General features: G+C 33.4%; 1 protein-coding gene across 1 annotated transcript; it reads left to right on the top strand.

The window, feature by feature from the left end:
• Positions 1 to 5,003: 5,003 nt before the first annotated feature.
• Positions 5,004 to 22,727, top strand: LOC136835649 (uncharacterized). The gene is made up of 3 exons (XM_067099465.1): positions 5,004 to 5,127; positions 21,962 to 22,180; positions 22,424 to 22,727. Exons 1-3 carry the CDS (start codon positions 5,122 to 5,124, stop codon positions 22,592 to 22,594), a joined length of 396 nt encoding a protein of 131 aa, XP_066955566.1. The 5' UTR covers positions 5,004 to 5,121; the 3' UTR covers positions 22,595 to 22,727.
• Positions 22,728 to 23,064: the final 337 nt, after the last annotated feature.

The following is a 23,064-nucleotide window of genomic DNA, read 5'->3' as shown; positions in this document are numbered from 1 at the left end:
GTGTATCTAGTGTTCGGGGCGCGCTTTCCTTATGGTTGACCTGGGCGTCCCCGATCAATGCTAGTAGGGATGGCTTCCTATCATGCGTATCAATAAAATGCTGGTGTATGGCTCCTTGGTTTCTGTGGGCCAGCATTCGCCTCCGAAGGGTCGTAGTAGTCTCCGATGTAGTTTCTGTTGTGAGATTTACACATCACCTCTGGTCGTATGAATTAATACACCACATTCATATACATCTCCATCGGTCCCATGTGAGCAGTGCTTTTTTCATTAATGGGGCTGCTACTAAATTAGGTTTACTGTATAGGCTGAGGGTATTCTTCTTGTAAGGGTCCCTATGCGTTAACCTAATAATGATTCCTTGTAGGGTGCGGCATTCCTCCTTATACGAAGAACCATAATGTAGGCGATGAATGATGATAAAAGACAGGTTCCCTGCCGTTGTCGTGATCGGTTGGTAGAATTCGTCAATTTTCTTTTAAACCGCAGTTTCGATAATACGATCTGCGTATCCGTTGCTTGTTAATAACTGGCGAATTCTGTCTAATTCGTTGTTTACATCTCTCCCAGAAGTGCGGTGGGTGAGGCTCTTTTGCATAAGCACTCACTACTGACATGTAGGCGTCTGGGCATTCTCCCCCGGGCATTCAAGCAACGGCCGGAGTTCGTTGCTTTATAAATACAGTAATTTTATATTGTACTTCCTGTTTTAACTAAGACATCCAGAAAAGGCAATATCTTCTGCTGGGTGTGCTCTGTGGTGAAGTTAAGCACCGAGTTTCTTTTTAGGGCATCGGCTATTTTCCTGGCGTCGTCAGTGAACACCGAAAACCGAAGATCTATAAGAGGTACACTGATGATATCTTCATTAAAATAAAAGAGGCTGAGGGGCTGCTGTATGAACAGGAGCCGTGCTGGCATAAAGCCAGCCCAATCAAAATCTACAACAGATTGTCAGCCAGCAGCCACTTGAAAATGCCAGTGTGTGAAACAGCCGTCGTGAATGAAAACAATAAATGGAAAGAAGAAGTTTGTATATTTTCCACCAAAGATTGACGCATGAGAATCGAAACCACTTCGACGGTATGAAGATTCCTGCAAAAATCCTACTGAAGCCACTAAAGCAATTGCTTTTAACGAAAATTGTCTAAGAGAAAAACTATGCCATAAAAGTATGATATATATACATACTGTATATATATATTATATATATATATATATATATATATATATATATATATATATATATATATATATATATATATATATATACACATACATACATACATGCATTTAATATGTATATATATATTTATATATACATACATATTTAATATATATATATATATATATATATATATATATATATATATATATATATATATATATATATATATATATATATATACATATATACACTACACTTGAAGGCTGCCCTTAGTCTGAATCGTGACATGGAGCAGATTAGTGAATGGTGTAGTCGGTGAGGTATAATGAGGCTGAAGTCTAGTAAAACGGAAATACTTTAGATTAGCAGATCTTGTGCAGATTTCTCACCCCATCCTCCTCTTCAGGTGGATGGAGCTTTGCTGAATAAAGTCTAAAGCTTTCACTATTCTAAGTGTAACTTTTGATTCACATCCAACTTTCGAGAAACATCTAATGGAAGTGTCAGCAAATGCCGCACGAAAGTTAGGTATTGTGCGAAAAACCTCATATATTTATAGCAGTGATAATATCAACGCAACTTGTTTTAGGTGATTTGTCCTTCCTTTACTAGAATACTGTTCTCCGATATGGATGTCTGCTTCTGCCAGAGGTTTATCTCTTTGAGATAGAGTGGTTCGTGGTGGTAGGCTTCGGATTCCTAATAGCAGCATTTATGACTTGGACCATCGGCGGATTGCCTCTTGTTTCTCGATTTTTCATAAGTTGTATTTTAAAAGAGATCTTTCACATTCACAACTGATCCCTGACCCATTTCCTGCCGAGAGTAACCAGAATTGTTGAACAGCAACACAATATACAGTAAATGTGCCTCGCTGTAGAACTTCTCAGTTCCAGAGATCCTTTATTCCTCCTCACACCTTTTGGCTGTGAAACAGTTTCCCAGAGGATGTCGTGCAATCGGAACTTCAGAAGTTCAAGCGAAGATGCAATGTATTACTACCTAATACTGTTCTCCTTGCATTTTCATACATTTTTATCTGTTTATCAATTTATTTCTTCTTTTTTAACAAGCGAGATCTCTTCTTTCTGTATTTCCCTTTACCTCCTCTTACTTCTTACTAAAGAACACCATATTCTTTGGATGCTTGAACTTCAAATCAATGGTCCCTGTGGGTTTGTTCCTTATGAATAGGGTTCATCTTCTGAATAATAATAATAATAATAATAATAATAATAATAATAATAATAATAATAATAATAATAATAATAATAATAATATACAGATATATATACAGTATATATGTAATATATATATGATTTATATTTACACACACAAACATATATATATATATATATATATATATATATATATATATATATATATATATATATATATATATATATATGAATTTTATCACATCACTGTGACTTTATATACACAAACATTAAGCTACAAATTTCGTTTAATATCCAGTTCCTTCTACCTCGGAAATAATACCGAGGGGAATTATAATTCCCCTTCGGTATTATTTCCGAAGTAGAGCGAACTGGACATTAAACGAGATTTCTAGCTTAATGTTTGTTCATATATATATATATATATATATATATATATATATATATATATATAAATATATATATATATTATATATATATAATATATATATATAATATATATATATAATATATATATATATATATATATATATATATATATATATATATATATATATATATAAACAAACATTAAGCTAGAAATCTCGTTTAATGTCAGTTCGCTCTACCTCGGAAATAATACCGAAGGGGAATTATAATTCCCATCGGTATTATTTCAAGGGCAGAAGGAACTGATATTAAAACGAAATTTGTAGCTTAATGTTTGTGCATATAAAGTCACAGTGATGTGATAAAAATTCATATATATATATTTTATATATATACATATATATATATATATATATATATATATATATATATATATATATTGTGTGTGTGTAAATATAAATTATATATATATATATACTGTATATATATCTGTATATTATTATTATTATTATTATTATTATTATTATTATTATTATTATTATATATATATATATATATATATATATATATATATATATATATATATATATATATATATATATATATATATATGTACATACTGTATATATATATATATATAAACAAACATTAAGCTACAAATCTCGTATACATAATATATGCGTACGTGAATGTATACATATGCACATGTGTCTTTAAGGAAAAAGGAAATTAGCAGAAACGTTCGCTGAATCCCATCTTCAATGATTATATTGAAATGAAAGTATCTGACTACTGAAGAGTCTTTTTATAAGATTTCATCGATCATTACTTAGTTCTTTATGTAACCAACACATCAAACGGTGTGAATGATGAATTCACCAACGTATGTGAAAATTATTGAATTATGACACAATACAAAAATTCGAAAATGGATATTCGGGAAAAGGAAAAGCAGATCTGCAGAGAATATAAGCGTGATGTTCACCAAAAGAATGTATTTAAAATATAAGCAGATGCAACGCCATTAACCGAAGTTGGAAAAACAATGCCAAATCTTGAAAAAATTACCTTCTAAAACGACGACAACGCCATTAAAATGGATATCAAGGCTCATACTGGAGACCCTGCCAGATCCTTTCTCGAGAGACTCCGGACAAAATGACTAAACCAAGACTCACCGAGACTGCCTGGTATCGATTTAAAAATTTCACAATTAGAAGAATAACTTGGGGTATTAGTGTAACCTCTTTTTAGGCTTGACAATGTTATGGTTCACTCGTGAAATATTTTTTATGGTGTTTCGTACGATTATAAACACACAAAACTCAGAATCAATTATCTTTGTTACTTGTGTTTATCAACGCAGACAGACGTTTAGATTTAGAATCCGCTTGTGCATGGAACAGAAATTGATGTGCTGTGATGAAAACACTTTCTTGTACCGTTTGACTTCTTTCCTTTTCTATCGCAGAAGTCAATTGCGTTTATGACCTTCCTCCCATGACTGAAAAAAAACGCGACTTTGACGAAAAGTAAAAATACATCGTTACTAAAAGTCTTCAATGTATTCAACAAAAGAAAACACTTCAGACAAATTCAAGCTTACATCGCGGGATTACGAAAGCGAGGAATCCAGGTAAGATTCGTCGCGCTCATCACAGGCCCGCTTGTTTTTGTTTTGATTTATTTCGAGAAATACGAAAATATCTCGATTTTTAAATATTTGTAACGACTGAAATTTCAAGTATGGTTGCTTAATTGCATCCTTATGTTGAAGAAATACAGTAAATGTGCATGACGATAATACCGAGACACGTATAGGCTATCATAGTGAAAAGCTGTGAAAGAGACATCACAAGAGAAAAAATATAAATTGGGTAAACGTTAAAAAATTTCCTCACCACTCCTTACTATTGCCGCAAGCGTTTAGAAAGCAGAAAAAAATAATGTGCAAAACTCACCCCCCCAAAAAAAAAACCTATTCAGAAGTCAAGTCTACCGTGTTTCTATATTTTTTTCGCGATAAACAATGACAGAAGTGTGTTTCAACGAAGTTACAGAATAAAAGTCTTCCCTAATTAGATCTTTGAATTTAACACACCAGCTTCAAACGTAGAAATTAATACTAATGCTATATTGGGAGCACAAAGTCTCACGTACGTACTGTATGTGTGCAGCGTAGGTGGCAGGATCTGGGTGCGATTGGCTGGGAATGAGCGCGACGTGTGGGTGGGGAGAAGGTGAGGGTATAAAGGCAATGGATGGCGACGGTTTCGCGGTCAGTAGAACTCACCCGTCCTTCCATCCAAACCAAGCTCCTCCTCTCACCCTCACTCTCACCACTCCCGGCACTCACAGGGAAGACGTCTCAAGACAGGAAAGCCCGCACAAATTTATCTTGCATCTATGAAGGTAACGTTTCTCAGCTTTTACTTGTTTTCGGTATGTGAGATCTCCAGGTACCATTTTTGTATTACCTCTGCATGTTTATACACCGGGATTGGCCGAGTTTGCAGAAGTTATCGTTTCATCAAGAATAATTTCGTTAACTGAAATTCAGTATGCTTGTGTGGACATTTCAAACGGAAAACATTATTCAGCCGGAATGGGATGTATCAGTTTTTGACGTCGATTGAGTCTACGGTTAATTTTATCGCGTTTCACTATCGCTCCTTTCCCTGTCTTAAATATGGTGGTTGTGAACACTGACGATGCGACTGTTTTCTCAAACTTTGTTCTTAATAAACACCAATACAGTACGTGGTTCCGTCCTTAACTGTTGCTTTTTTTAACTGTTAAAGTGTGATTCACCGAAAGTAACTGAGTACGCTGAATTTAACAAATAATATCTTACTAATGTTTTTGCTACATTTGTTTGTAGTTTTACAGAGAAACGCACGAGTTACAAGAGGAAGATTAAGATTTGTGAAGATACATAAGTACGTTAAAATACATGACACAATGAAATTTAAAATGCTCATAATATATTTTAAACATTTTACCTTAAATTTTAAGCTGTTTTTCTAATGTATTTATGTACTTTCGTTAACTTCAAATAATTTCTTTTTGTCATAAAATCACAATATGAATAATAAAGTTGTTGGCAACAATATTCTCTTTCTGATGGAGTTCTATTGTGGTTAAAAAAATATCAGTATCACTTACTTGATTACAGTCATTAGTGTGTGTGTCTGTGTGTGTGTTATCTACAGCTCCTACTTTGTTATCTGTTAATGTCTTATATGTGTACAAATTTCCTTTAAGATTTTTCTATAACTGCAATTTTCACTTTCTTTCACTTTCGATCAAAAGAACTCAGTTTTTTGTTACTTGTTACTTTGGTCCAAATTTCATAAAAGTTAGGTGGAAAAATTACGCTATATAAAACTGCATGACAATAGGTGAATCCATCATCCAAAGGAACATACATGAAGAGATCATTTACGTTAACACACACATACATACATACACACACACACACACACATATATATATATATATATATATATATATATATATATATATATATATATATATATATATATATATACAAACACACATACATGCACAAATACACGTGTGCGTGCGAGGATCGAGAGTAAAGGAGAATGCTGAATGTGGCACATATGGACCCAGAGAAAGATTTTGATGGAACCTATGGAAGCAACATAGAGGATGTTGGGGATGCATGTTATAGGGGGCAAATGAGTGAGGGCGATAAAAAGCTGTTGTGATGGAAGTGAAGCCTGCGTCAGACTTCGCAGGCGGCAAATTAACTGGTTTGGTGATGAGAAAAGTCACGAAAAGGCGTTAGTTAGATGAAGATTCAGATTTGTGGGAGATGTGGAATGGGTGTGAGTGAGTGGAGTGTGTGTGCTGCCAAGGGTCAGAATATTTCCATTTGCTTTCGGCCACGTGGCAAGAATGCAGAATGATCATTTGGAGAAAGTTGTGTACAGTTCGGAATGTTGGGAGGAAGGAGAAGAAGACCTGCAACGGGATGGATAGAGGGGTAAAAGAGGTATTAGACACGATGGATTGCAACACCCATGAGCCAAGTGTGTGTGTGTGTGTGTTTGTGTGTGTGTGTGTGTGTGCGCGCGAGCTCGAATGACGCCGTTTTTGTAAGGAGGTTCGACGTTCTCATGGAGAGTCCTTATACACAACGGTTAGTGTTGTGGAATTATGTACATAAGAGGTACTTCTGAAAATAAGCAGTCAAAACTGTAAATGTGGTATTGATCGTTCTTTTCTTTTCTTGGGAGCCACCCCGTTATGAGAAACGGCTTCATTGTGAAAAATTCGAGTATATTTCCGTGGTAGTGGTATTTCACTCACCCTTCATTATACCGACGTCTTCTAAAGACGGGGTCGACTGAGGGTAATAACCCCAGCTTTCCTGAAAGCTCTTTTCTCTGGTATATCTAGCATTGTTATACCTAGAAATTCGTGCTGTAATGGAATTTCACCGGGTGACACGGACTGGACTCAGAAATAGATTTTTCCTCTGTCAAAATCCCTTATATATATATATATATATATATATATATATATATATATATATATATATATATATATATATATATATATATATATATATATATATATATATATATATATATATATATATATATATATATATATATATATATATATATATATATATATATATATATAATATATATATATATATATATATAATATATATATATATATATATATATATATATATATATATATATATATATATATATATATATATATATATATATATATATATATATATATATATATATATATATATATATATATATATATATATATATATATATATATATATATATATATATATATTATATAATTATGTACTGTATGTGGTGTGCAAAGGCAAGGATTTGTGCATGTAACTGTGTGGTTCATATACCGGTCAAGCACTACTCCGAAGTGAAAAGTTTCAGGCACGACACAAATCTTGTTATAAATATTGAACAAGAACTTCGAGAATTACCAGATTTGAAAACAGAATTTCGAAACCTCGTCTAAACTACAAAAGAGAGCTTTGTGAGGTCTAAGATTAGAAAGTTCAGCAGCAATGCACACAAGCAATTTCTCCTGGAAATGTTTCACCTTGTCAGAACATAATACAGAAGTATAACACCTTCATCGCAAAACAAACTGCAACACGTGAATATAGCATAGACTAGAGTTTGTAGCTTATTCTTATGCACAGTAATTTGCCTGTGATTAGTTAAGAAAACGTTCGTTTTAAAAAAGGTGAATTTCCATTTATAACAAGAAGAAGAAAGAGAAAGTTAACCAATGAAAACCAACAGATTATCATCATTCAGTAATCTCGAGATAACTTTCAGTAAAAATACTGCTTATGTGCAGGTGAACCCATATACCCGCATCTTCGTACGACACACACAGATATAACTTTTAGACAATAATCATTATCGGTAACTGTCCTATTAAATTTTACAAAAATATAAAACAAAACAAAAATGAGAGACAGCATAGCAGTCAGAGACATATTGACAGAGAATTCTCTAGCCTACCGGCAGACGTAACTATGTAAATTACTATTTCACTTCATACGCTAAGAGGAGCATATTACGTAGTCACTCAAAAATGTTTTGCAACATGTTCCAGATGTTTTCGTTCACCGAACAGTAATTTGTTCTTTTGATATTTACAAGGAAATGTAATTTTCTTATTTGTTTTTGGTTATTAATCATACGGTTAACAATATAAAAAAGAATGGTGAGTGAAAAATTCATATTACGAAAAATGACGAAACATTTTGAAAAATTTCACTTCAAACGATTGGGCAAAAGAGTCACAGAAGAAACTGTATTTCGAATCCAGATAAAAGCTTATTGACTAATAAAATAATAATGAATCATCATCAATGAAATTATATATAAATAAAGAAAGAAAGAATTCAACCATTATCGTTGTCAAAAACAAAAAAGAAAAATCTCATAACGTCGTATGTTGCGATTACTTAATCATTTGACCAATCGAATTTAATGGGGGGGGGTGGCATGCCATCCTTTAGATATCCTTCAAAAACACCTTTTTTGCAGTGACCCTTACAACTTTAATCAGGTTACTCTTTGTCTATTTTCTATACAAATTTATAAATACATATACATGTATATATATATATATATATATATATATATATATATATATATATATATATATATATATATATAATCACATTAATTCATACACATATATACATTTTGGTCTTTTCTAGATTTTCTCAACTTTTTCTGGATACGAGCCTTAGATACTATTATTATTATTATTATTATTATTATTATTATTATTATTATTATTATTATTAAAATACTTTAACCAGACGACTGAGCTGACTATCAGCTCTCATAGGGATGGCCCAGAGGATTGAAATGAAATGCTATGTCTAGGCCACATGCCAAGCACTGGGACCAAATGAGTCATTCGATATGATGAGGGGTGAATGAAAAAGAAACTGAAAACTGCACAGAGGCACACGTTCTCACACTGGAACATGCTCACACAATAAATACATTTACTCATGTTTCCATACATACACATACTAAAAAGGAATATTAAAATTCAGAATAAGTTAAGTAACATCTTAAAATTTTGCTGTTTTAAAATTCATTAAAAGCCCTAAGGGTCATCGTATTTTTATTATTTACTTATTTTTTATATTCTATCAATTAAATCACAGTTCCTCATGAATCGTAATTACTGAAAATGCATTAGACTCTGACAAAATTTCCTGCATCGATTTATTTCCAAAAGTTGATAATCGTTATTTGTTATATTCTGGACATTCACACAATAAATGTTTGACTGTTAAAACTTTTCACTCTGAGCATTCGGGACGAGGGCCATGTGGACTGTTCATTAAGTGTCCATGTGTCAAACAAGTATGGCCTATTCGAAGACTTGTCAGAATTATTTGTGTGTGCGCGCGCGTTTCTCTCTGATATGATGAGCTCCATTTTCCAAAACAGGATTTTATCCGTTTCAATCTATAATGTGTAAGTTCCTCATTACATATATTTTGCCATTCATTTACAATGATTGTTTTTATATACCTTATATCGTCACTAACAGGAATGTTTACATTTGCTCTTGTCATGTAGTTTGCTTCTTTAGCTGCTTTATCAGCCTCTTCATTTCCTTTAATCCCTACATGGGCAAGGAACATATTTCAATATTTTTCCCATTATTATACAAAACATAATTTGCTGTACAATATTATTTTTTGATTTGTAACTTTGAATGGCTTCTATAGCACTTCTGGAGTCGCTATAAATCACAAAATTATTGCATGAGGCTTCTCTAAATATTTTCATGACTGATGCTATTGCACATAACTTAGCTGTAAATACTGAAGCATTATCTGGTAGCGAGAACTGATACGTTTTGTTTTGGGATAGTTCAGCATATCCCACTCCATATTGTGACTTACATCCGTCTGTGTATACAGTATTACGAAATGCATACCTTTTTGGATTATATGTTCTACTGTATGTTGTCTATGGTGTTCTGGGGCATATGAATAACTTTTTGATAAGTATTTTAAGTGTGTGCAAATTTTCATTTTATTCATATTCCAAGGAGGAGGTAATTTTACTATTGAAGGTGGCTGTATATTTATATTCAGTGACTCAAACAATCTTCTAGCTCTAATTGGGAAAGGTGGTAAATGATTGTTACCCAATTCATCTCTTAATACAAATAATTATTTGGTTGAAGAATCACTTATCTGAACTCTCAGGGCACTCTTCAGTGTTACTATCTCTCTAAGGATAGAGAGAGGTAGTTCACCACACTCAACTTGTAAAGATGACTTTCGTGATGATCTAAAGGCTCCTAAACATATTCTAAGGCCTTCATTATGAACTGGGTCAAACGTTTTCAGCGTTGCATTTCACTTCCATAATCAATGATAGACAACACTTGCTTTATACGGCACAGTAAAGGTATGTCTATCGGCTCCCCAAGTAGTTGTTTGATAGTTTTTAATTATATTTAATGCTCTTTTACATTTTGATTTTATGTATGATATGTGGGCTTTCCAGTTCAAGTGAGTATCAAATACTAAACCCAAAAATTCTGCTGTTTGGCCAATTGGTATATTTTGGTTTCTGATTTTTAGATCTATTTCTTCATATTTTTTCCACTTTTTATTTTTATAAAATACATGACTGCTTGAGTTTTATCTATGGAAAATTTAACGCCTACAGATGAGCACCATTCATCGATTTTTATTATGCTTTTATAAATGATTCGTTCTACATGTTTTACTCGAGATGTTGAATAATATAAGGCAAAATCATCCTTATACAGGATCATTTTAATTTCAATAGGTAGATTATTACTGATACCATTTACTGCTACAGTAAACAGTGTGCCACTAAGGACACTTCCTTGTGGAACACCATTTTCAAGAGGAAATGTATTTGACAATACATCAATTCTCACCTGAAAATTGCGATCTTTCAGAAAGTTTTGGATAAACCTGGGTAATTGTCCAAGGATAATGTTTTTGTAACATTTTTAATATTGCATATATCCACGTAGTATCTTATGCCTTTTTGATGTCCAAAAAAGACAGCTACAGTAATCTGTTTTTGCTCAAATCCTCTGCGTAAGTGGTCATCTAAGTTGGAGAGAGAATTCAATGTAGATCTGTCACACTGTGACCTGAAATGAGTGAGAGTCAGAATTTTATTTTCTCGAATGTACCCTGCCAGTCGAGCACTTACCATTTTCTCAGGTAATTTACATGAACAACCTGTGAAAGAAACTGGTCTGCAATCATTTACGTTACTGTGATCCTTTACAGGTTTGGGGATAGGAATTATTATAGCATTTCACCATTCATCAGGAAATAAATTTTGAATCCATTAATGATTATAAAACTGTAATGACTTTGCCAAAGGTGCTAAGTGGCAGATCATCTCAAAACAAATATTGTCACCTAGGGGCAGATTTATCGCTGTTCAAGAGAGCATATTCCAACTCTTCCATATTAAATTTTCTATTATAATATATCTTATATTGCTTCAAAACTTATTGTTATTGATTCTATATTATTTTTCTTTGTACAGAAGTGTTTGTCTAAATTTGTACCACTACTTACATTTGCTAAGTTTTCTCCCACTACATTACTTATTTCTTTCAGATCAAGTATTCTTTTCCATCTTTTAATATGGCGCATCTAGATGGTTTAAAATGGGTACCATTTATTTTTCTGAATTTTTCCCATATTTTTTGTATGGGAGCATTATTAGAGAGATCTGATACATATTTCCTCTGTGAAATTGTTCTTCCCTGAATTACTTCTTTTTAAATACTGCAGATATTTTGTTGTATTGAGGTTTTAATATATCAATTTCTGGTAATATTATGGTCATTTTTTTTTATTTCTTCTAATATTGGTAAGGTTTTATTTTATTGATTTTTTATTAAAATTATCTAATCGTCTCCGTACTCAGTGTTTTACCTTTATTAATTTTGTTAGTTTTCCATACTAGCATGGGACTTTGTGTTTTGTTGAATGAGGTTTTGATATTGGTATTGCTTTATCAGTAGCATTTTTAATGAAATCAACAATAAATTTATCAGTTTCATTATGGTTTTTTAACTATTCAAATGGTGGGATATGCCTAGTGTGCCTTTTATGTAGTTCTCTTTCTGCCTTATAAGTGTTATAGAGCAGGACATGCTTTGCAGGATTATTTTGTAATATTTATATATATAAAAAATATATACTATACTGTATACACACATACATATATATACATACATGCGTACACAGATGTGCATGCACATGCACACACACATATATATATTTATATAATATACATATATACATATTACTTTGGGCTAATGTTCCAGAGAAATTACCGATTTTATGTATATTTCCTCCATTTCTCGGCTAAGTTGGATAAGTCAGGCTATACACTCCCTCCAGATAATGTTTGGTATGGGCACATTCTAAAAAACAATGCTTTCATGACTCCTTCATGCCATGTACAGTACATCCAATTTTGCATTTTCTACATTTTCTTGCAATTACTTAACACGTTGACTGCTATGTGCTCCATATATGGTTCACAGGGGACTCTCTGAATGAGCGATGTGTACCCTATGTGGTACACATGCTAAGAATTATATCTTTTTTTCAAGTATCCAAAATTTAATCAAAATGGGCTTTTTTATACCAAAATATTATTGTAATATATTGGAAATTAATTAAATTAAGCTAGAACATTAACTAAACACTTTATTTATTACTGAAAATAATCTTCATATGCTGGCAAAAGGGGCATATATTTTTTTTTAAATTCTTTCCTTCTTTCAGTAAAAAAAATAGAAAACATTATCATTAGATCAACAAAAATGCTATCCTTTTAACCCTAGATTATATTTATATAAATTCAGTAGAAAAATAAATCAGTTTGGCAAACATTTTACTTCTGAAAAAAATTAATAGAGGTGTATTATTTTACTTATGGACATTAATTGCTTTCAACATAAAATATAGGTTTTTCCGTTGTATTATGATGTGATTTGCATGATTTTGAGGTTTATTTCCATCGCAAATGAATACTTATCCTTCCCTGCAAATGATATACGGTATACAAAATTAATAAAATTACGACTTGTCAGAATACTGCACCCCCCTCTCCATAGCTAATACGGCAAAACTGTGTTTACTGATTACAGTTTTGCTGTATTAGCTATGGAGAGAGGGTGCAGTATTCTGACAAGTCGTAATTTATTAATTTTGTATATATCATTTGCCGGGAAGGATAAGTATTCATTTGCGATGAAATAAACTCAAAATCATTCAAATCACATCATAATACAACAGAAAAACCTATATTTTATGTTGAAAGCAATTAATGTCCATAAGTAAAATAATACCTAATAGTGTCCTTTTTCTTGGTGAAAAATATCCATTTATATTTTGTATGATGAAGGAAATCATGTAGTATTTAGAGTACAAGTATAAAATTAATATTCTTTCTGTTTTGCTTCTACATAAGAAAAACAAATTAACTTTTCATCATATTGGGACAATGGGTAATTTGTATATCAGTCTATATATGTATGTGTGTATGTAATGCATGTATGTATGTATGTATGTATGTATATATATATATATATATATATATATATATATATATATATATATATATATATATATATATATATATATATATATATATATATATATATATATATATATATATATATATATATATATATATATATGGATAGACACGTACAGAAAAATGGGCTACTGTATACAGATGGGCAGATACAGTATATGAATAAGAACTGCAGAAGACCTAAATAATTTACTTGTATATAAATACTTTTTTTATGCAAAATACAAATTTATATTGCCAAAAATACAGCCTGTATATATGTTTCCTAATGTTTGTCTGTCTGTAACATGTAAGTGCATCTTATATATATTATATTCATGTGTATGTTTATATATATTCCTATATACACATGTGTGTATTACTACAAATTTCATGTACACATGAAAACATACAAAGGTTATATATATATATATATATATATATATATATATATATATATATATATATATATATATATATATATATATATATATATATATATATATATATATATATATATATATGTGTGTGTGTGTGTGTGTGTGTGTGCATGTACATACATGTGCGTGTGTGTGCATGTGTGTCTGCAAAACACCAAATGACTAATAAATCAGTTATAAAATAACAATATATTGAAATTCTACACATTTTTTCAGTTGACCACATGTGGTACATATAGCTTATAATAACGTGTGCAGTCATTCAGGCGATGTGTGCCTTTAGAGTCACACTGAGTATGAGCCACGTCTGGTACACGTTGCATACGGTAATTCCCTAGATCAGTCTGAGCGATATGCACCATAACTGAAGATCCACAGTGTGACCATATTTTGGCACACAACGCCAGCAGAACTGTCTCTAATAGTTTTGGGCGACATGAGCCATATATGACCACATCTATTATGTCCATATTAGGTACACAACGCCTGTAATTAAGACTTTTTGTTATGTCAGGCGAAGTGTACCACATAAAGTCACGCTTTTACACTGGCTGAGCACTCGGCTTACCTTAGGATACACCATAACAACTCTCACGTCAATAGCTAGCTGGTTACTGATTTTATGAGGTTAAAAGAGAACGCCCATTGGGCCGTTTCACAGCATTGCCAATCGCAGTCAACGTGTTAATCATTTGATCAATCGAATTTAATGGAGGGGAGGGTATGCCATCCTCTAGATACCCTTCAATAAACACCTTCCTTGCAGTAACTGCTACAACTAATCAGGAGGTTATTCTTTGTCTATTTTCTATAAAAATTCACAAACATACATGTGTATATATATACTTGTATATATATGTATATACATATGTGTATATATATATATATATATAATATATATATATATATATATATATATATATATATATATATATATATATATATATATATATATATATATATATATATATATATATATATATATATATATATATATATATATTTGTTACACATGAGGGCTTGGCTGATAAGTTTATTACTTGATTTAATAATTTTTATAAGGCCCTGCATGCCAAGGACACACGTAACCTGTCAATGAAGCTACAAATTAACCTCAAAGACAGCTGTTTAAACAACCAAGGTCGCCAGTCGAGGGAAATTAACCTCAACAAAAAGAATATGCTGTTAACTAAGGAAATTACGATAAACATCACCCGACTTCAGATGCAGTCAATCACTACTCGTTAATGTAGTATTAAAAACACAACGGCTCTTCCAAACAATGGATTCGAGACACAAAGCTGCATAAAGAATTTGAAATATCTTGCTCAACCTTCCCTAATTCCTAGTTGCTTCACTGGAATAGTTGAAAGTCACTAAACCATAGAAATTATGCTTAATCTAGACTTCGTACAAGCAAGTTGTGGCTTGGTAATCTAATAATTAGGGTGGCGGAAGGACGAAACAAGGAAACTGGAAATACAGAAAAAGGGGCTAGTAACTGATGAAGTTTTGAACAAAACACAGACTTTACCTTGGATGACTAGTTGTTGCGCATACAACAGACGATCGGAAGTTCTGGGATGAATTCGCCACTTCACTACTACCATAGACTATAAACAAAGAGACAAAGGGGCCAAGACGCATAGAGCGTGCGTCCGTGGCCTCTCCGGGATCGCACACAGGGTATCGCCTCTTTACGCCCTCAGGGTCTGAAACTTTGGTCAAAACAATTTGTCGACATAGTACAGGGAAAAAAGCTTAAGGCCACCTATCATAAGGTTAATTATGGAAACTTTCCTATGGGGGTTAAATCCCTAATGCTACTGAGTTCTGGCTACGAACATACATTAAAAGTTTGAACTGTCTACACGACCCTGCCGATACACCTGTCTTTTCCCGCCTTGGTCAGTCTGATATTACTACAAATAAATGCATTGTGGGCGAACAGCAGAAATATTTATAAACACATTATATATATATATATATATATATATATATATATATATATATATATATATATATATATATATATATATATATATATATATTATTAAATTCATACACAGATATACACAATGGTCTTCTCTAGATTTTCTCACAATTGAATAATGTACAAAAATATTATTATTATTATTTTAGTTACTTTTATGAATTCAAGTTAAGTTTCCCTTTATAGACTTGTTTCTCTTTATATTTTACAGTTCAATATATATCTATTCTTCCCCTGTTCTGAACCGAAAGATCCCTTGAACACCTCTTTTTTTCTGCCTTGACCCATTTGTGTCAAATTGGAACTTAACTTTAGGCTCCTTCAGCTTATGGCCACATCACGACACTTCTGAAGCATACCCCAGCTATAGCACTGGGATGAATGGGTGCATGGCAGAAGGGAGCAGGTCAGCAGGGAACACAAAGCAACTTGTGAAGAAGAGAGGTGTTTCAGGATGCCTCTTCTGAGCTTGGGGGTTTTCACCCTTAGATTTCTAGGGTTTGTCATGCAGAACTTGCTATTTGTCAGTCCTTCAGGTGTGACTGGGGCACATTCATCCCTCCTGCTGTTTCAGCTAGCTCATGCTCCAGCAAACTGACTTCTCCCCCCCAATGAATTTTCTCCACCATACGCGCCGTAACTAGGATTCTGAGTGGCATAGCTGTAAGCATTATAACGAGGTGAGAAAACCAGTTTAGAGAGCTGCAGCCACTGAGAGGGTTCACTATAAGGAGGTCCCTCCTAGAAGAAGGGGAGAAAACCAGTTTATTACCAGGGCAAAGCTTAAAAAGCTGTTTCTTTCCCCAGGCTTACGCAAGTCTCTCTCTCTCTCTCTCTCTCTCTCTCATTTTTTAAAATTTTCATTACAATGTTCCAAGCTATGGCGTTTTCTGACTTACAGCACTCCGTTGGAATGGAACCCCCGTCGTAACTCGGAAACTGCCTGTATATATACAAAATATAATATACATTATATATATATATATATGTAGAATCTACTGGTCACTTTTACCAGATACAGTAATTGTAATAGCCACAATGCCCTCTTAACTTCTCGAATTCTTCGTGCTTTTTTGGATATGCTTGTCACTACAAAGTTGTAAGATCCAAGTGCAAGAAATTGAAGAGATTGTGATTTCCCGCAACCAGGCTTCACAGTCTCTTCAATTTCTTGTGCTTGGATCTTACGGCTTTGTGGTGACAAGCATATCCAAAAAAGCATGAAGAATTCGAGAAGTTAAGAGGGCATTGTGGCTATTACAATTACACTATATATATATACATAATATAAATACACACAGTACATATTTATATAAATACACAGAATATTAAGCCATTTCCCATAAAAGAGTTTCTCCCTTGGAACAAAACAACATCATCTATCCTATTCTTACTTGAACTGTTTTGCCATGGATAATGTCCTGTCCAAAAACTTCCATATCAGTAATTTTATACTCCTAAACAGAAGGCTCACCAGCAGCACCTGGAGCTTATGCACACACATTGCACCTTTCACTTGCATTATTGCAAGCACTCTCTCCTCTCTCACTTACTAGATACTGAGGACCTTCCTATCCAGTATCTCTTTAACCCCATCTATCCATCCCTTTCTATATCTTCCCCTCTTCCTCCTAACCCACATTGTACATTTTTCTCATCAAGCTATTATCGTCCGTTCTTCCAAAACATTTCAACATACTCTTGTTCATCCCTTCACCTATGCTAACCCTACTACCACAACTAACTACATTTCTCACCCTCTCAAAAAATTGACATATACAAAAAATTAACTAACACCTCTAAAACTTAAATCTTTTTCATTCATCCTCATTCAACATCCACACTTCTCTTGCCCTGAGGGGGGTTGGCTCAACTTCCTGTTCATATGTTCCAACTCTTGTTCCAGTAGACTGTTTCCTCCCAACCTTTTCCATACATCCTATTCTGGGACTCACCTCTTCTCTCGTCCTACATTCTCCAAGGTATTTACTCCCAAGTATTACATGAATCTACTGCTTCCAGTCTTCTGATACCCAAATAAATATTCATTGCTTCATTTTCCCGATTTTCACATAATCTCATAACCTTACTCTTAATTTCATTTACTCTCAACTTTCTCAATTAAGTACCTAAATCCTGATGGGTACAAGGCAAAATGTGGGCAAAACTTCCAGAAAGAAAGAGAACTTCTCCTGAGATCTGGGAGACATAGGGATAATGGGAAATGAAATTAGAAATAAAACCTTCGTATGAAAGAAAAATAAGCAGTGATATATGTAAATATTTGCATGACTTCGGCTGGCCAAAAACTAAGTGCTTTGAATTTGTAAGACCTGCCTTTCCACAGAAAACAAATGAATAACCTACAGGGATGTTTATGGGTACCTGAAAATAATTGTGGTTTAGGTCTACTGATGCTAAAAAGTCACCCTTCCAAATGTGACTTTTATGAGAAAGTGTTCAAGCTGTAAAGACTGGTTCTGGGAACTGAGGCGAATTATGGGTCTCAAACCTCCTAATTCCTTGAGCATTAGAAGCCTGGAGAGGAATCTGCCACTTCCTATATGGGCCTATTTACTAACATCAGCCTCACCACTTTGTTGAAATGGCAAAAGTTCAGATGACATGGGAAAGCCTTGTCTCCAGAGATGGTAAACAATAACCTTCTCTTTGGTACTGAACCATCCATGGGTTTGTAACTAATTCTTCCCGTAATGTCCACAATGTTTCTGAAGATACGCTCCCCTTGGATGCAGAATGAATCATGAGTGGCAAAGGTATTCATTTCTGCCTGAGCCCGAAAGAATTTCTGGTTGGACTTTCCCTGAATTAATGTTGCACACCTACTCAGAAATTGCAAGTTGTACTTTTGATCAGATTTGGTGTATGAGTACTGTACTGTATACAGTTTCTTAAAGTTGTGCATTCGGTCTACTACTCTACAGACAAAGTCTGTTCCTGACTCTAGGACACTGTAGATCTGGCTGACACAGGCACATGACTTACAGGGACTGTCAGGAGTGAGCAGCATTCACACACGTGATCTACAGGTGTAATGGTAAAGCCAAGAGTTTCATATGAACTTGCCATGATAGCCAATTTGGCAGTTGTGTGCACAGCTCACAAAGTGCTGCAAAAATAAAAAGAGTTTTGTACACTGCTACTAGACCACTTGGATATTTCCCACAAAGAGCGTGTTCTTTCTTTAAAAAGTCAAGCACTTGGCTCAGCAGTTCTAACTGGAGTTACAAAACCACTAAAATTGCTGGAGTCTCATGGCATGTGACTATGAGGGAGACCAAATTGGGTAAAGGAGAACCGCATATAATAATATACATCTCTGGAGTCCATACTTGAATCACTGAGAGTTTGAAAGTCAATTAATGACACTAAAAATTGTAGTTCCTGTTTATCACATGAGGCTTTACAGTCACATGTGCATCTCACAGAATCTATCACCAGTGCCTGACACTTTCTCCTGCATGGCTGAAGAACCTGAAATCATACCTGAACTGAAAAAAACAGCTGACAAAGGTACTTCCAAGGAAGTAGAAACAAATATAGGAATCTAAAATTCCCTTTGTGCCATATCCATAGCAGACTTGTACCTGAGAAGAACTTATTTCATGACCTTTGCACTGTATTATTCTAAATGAGATTTTATCTTAGTCCTAATAATCTGACTTTCAAGGGGAGAATCTACATTTTCTGTCAAATTATCTATACACTGTTAAAAACTCTATTCCATTTGCTTATAAAATGTAGCTTATAAATAATTCTTCAATCTCCACATTCTAGATCCCTTGATAGCCAACTTTACATAAATAGAGAGGACTTCAAGGAGGCATAAGGTTCTAGTCCTTACATTCAATGAGGACGAACACTTATGGCATCTCCTAGATCGTACATTAGCTATTACGTTTTTGCTCCACGTGTTTTACAAGTTGGTCCTGCACTCTACTGGCACTACATAAACAGTGAGGGCCATTCTCTAAACTAGTCATGAAACTCACACTGCGTGCAACATACTGGAGGTATTACACAAACTTTAAAAGTTGTACTAAGGATGATCTCAGCAATATAAAGTGTCATCTGTCAGACCTAGCCAATCCTAACACTCTACAACCTAAATAATAACAGTGATCTTACGATCATCCAATTATACTTAATTCTTCACTGCTCAAGATTAAATGTTTTATTACTTATCACCACAGCAGTACCCAACAAAAAGCTTAAATAAACAAAAGTAAAAATCTGCTTTAATCATTACACTTCTGCAGTAAAAATACATGTGAAAATCATAACAATACCAAACTGGAGTGATATAGCAAGTTAAACACTGTACAGTACCTGTACTACAAAAAAAAAAAAAAAAAAAAAAAAATGAACAGTTGTTCAAGTAAATGTCAACTTGCAGAGAAGATGTAACCCTCAATCCTTGATGGCCTTGCCCTAGCAGAATATCAACATCAAGCAGATAATGAATCTCTCATCATGAAAACCATCATCAGTGGAATTTCAGTGACCAATGAGATAGTTAATTATTAATTATACTACAAGAATAAATTTGTGATTCTGATGAGTGTTAAGGAAAGCTGGAAGCAAATTTTCACCAGTGTGTGTGTGTGTGCAGCAACAAACACACAGGAAGTGACCATTTTCTTTGAGAAAGGACTTCGGAACCCAGATGTACTTACTTGACCTGATGAATTTATTCATTTTGGAATCTTCTAACTGAATAATTAGGAGACGTGTAAAGTAAAGGGTTTGGGCCAAAAGGCAGTACAGTCAGGAAAGTGGCAAGTTGTAAGAATAAAAATAAACAGAAAGAAATACCATGTCAGAGAAGCTTTAAACTTAACAGGAAACAGTATGGAAATAAGCAGTGCAAGAATGTAGCTTAGACAGGAGAGGAAAATATGGCAAAATCTGGACACACACATATTTGTAAAAGTCAACTATGGCTAGAAGGAACTTCAATAGCATGTAAGTACTGTATAACAAAATGAACAAATTAAGAAAATCAGTACACATGAAAAGCTAGGTTAATAACAACATGAATAATGAAAATAGTTGAAGCAAAACAACCAAATGCTACACAGATAAAAAGCTGGAAACAAAGAACAAAAATTATAAGGGAAAGAAAAAAGGGTGTAAAAATAATAAGAAAAACAGTACTGTGGATGGAAAAATACCCAGGAAAAGTACACAAAACATAAATACACAAGAAAAACACATTTAATAAAACTAAAAACACTATAAATAATTAAAATGAGTAAATAAATCATGGAAAGTCTAGGTAAGCAATCAAAATTTGGAAGAGAAGAAGAGCAAATGTAATAAAGAAAAAACTGGCATGAAGAAATCAACATGTTCATAATGTAAATGGCAACAGCATAAAATAAAAAATAAAAATGTAGAGAACCAATAACAAAGATAACAAAACTAAAAAAGGGGAGGCAAACACAGAACAGGAAGAGAAAATAACACGAATGACTCTATTCAGAAAAAATAATATACTGTTAATAAAATTATAATAAAGTAAATACAATAAATTTAAAACAAAAATACATGTCTCCACTTAGTCTTCCTTTTAAGTCAAAGATGAAATGTGGTTTTCAAAGTAAAATATTTTCTTTCAGGAATGCATGGTAACTATTACCTTGCTTGGAATGCTGGTGATGCTAGCAGCAAGAATGAGCTCTGCTCATCCTATTTATGGGCTGACATCCCTCATGCAAGACGATCCTTTTGCCTTGTCAGCTGGCCAAGAGCAGCATGGATTTAAGAGAGGGTTTTGGGATAAAAGGTCATCAGAGGAGACTGAAGATCTTGAGGGCTTTGGAGGATACCCCTTACAAGTGAGTAAAGTATTTATACAAGTTGCCAGTGCATGCACAGTACATGTAGTTCTAATAAATTCATTGTTTATGTAACTTTTCAAAGTACCTTATTCATAATTCAATATCATCTACAGTATCAAAAAAGCTGAATTTTAGTTTGAGCCTTCATCTAAAATATTTAACAAATTTACAAAATCATATCAACCCAGATATATCGTAATGGAAATGCCTGACTTTATGCTGACTTTTCTTTCTTTACAGCAACTCCAGTGGAACAAAAGGAACTACCAAGAAAAGAGAGGATTTGGGTCAATGATGCCAGCTTACCTTGTGCACTTGTACAGACCTGATATACCTGTACTGCCCCCAAATTCCCTTTTCTCTCCTACCAGGCCAAGCTCCGAGAGGGGAAAAAGAAGCAACCATCGCTAAAAGCAGTTGTACTTGCAAACGGCAAGAGAGCAGTACTGCTAAAACTATGGTACGAGATTTATAAGGCTCAGCTTGCCAAGCATGAATCAATTTGTTGCTAAACTTCTCAATAAAGATTGATGTCACTGTTAACTTTATGTCATATTTATTTAAAGTTCACCATGCATTTACAAATGATGTTCATAAAAAAAATATAGCCTAAGATGGTCACTTGGATAATGATTATTACAAAATTTTACAGGAAAACATTCTTTTGGTTTTACTGTTACTGAACTCCCCCAGTATGGTACCAAGGTAAACTTTAATAAAAATGCAAATAAACACATCAAAGACTATGGATACCTGGTACTTATATCCTTCTCTTTATTTGAAATGGTAAAGACTGGTTATGCATTTTGACAATATTATTTGAGTTTGAAAAGCTGCTTTTCCCCATACTGATATAAAAGCACATTTTAGTCAAAAGCAAT

Source organism: Macrobrachium rosenbergii, chromosome 55, assembly GCF_040412425.1.
Source record: "Macrobrachium rosenbergii isolate ZJJX-2024 chromosome 55, ASM4041242v1, whole genome shotgun sequence".
Taxonomy (NCBI): Eukaryota; Metazoa; Arthropoda; class Malacostraca; order Decapoda; family Palaemonidae; genus Macrobrachium; species Macrobrachium rosenbergii.
Note: the sequence above shows the minus strand (reverse complement) of the source record. Positions and strands in the feature narration are given on the sequence as shown.

Coding starts and splice junctions, on each gene's coding strand:
- LOC136835649 (XM_067099465.1), top strand. Junction 22,181..22,423: donor TTGGAGGATACCCCTTACAA/GTGAGTAAAGTA, acceptor CTTTCTTTACAG/CAACTCCAGTGGAACAAAAG.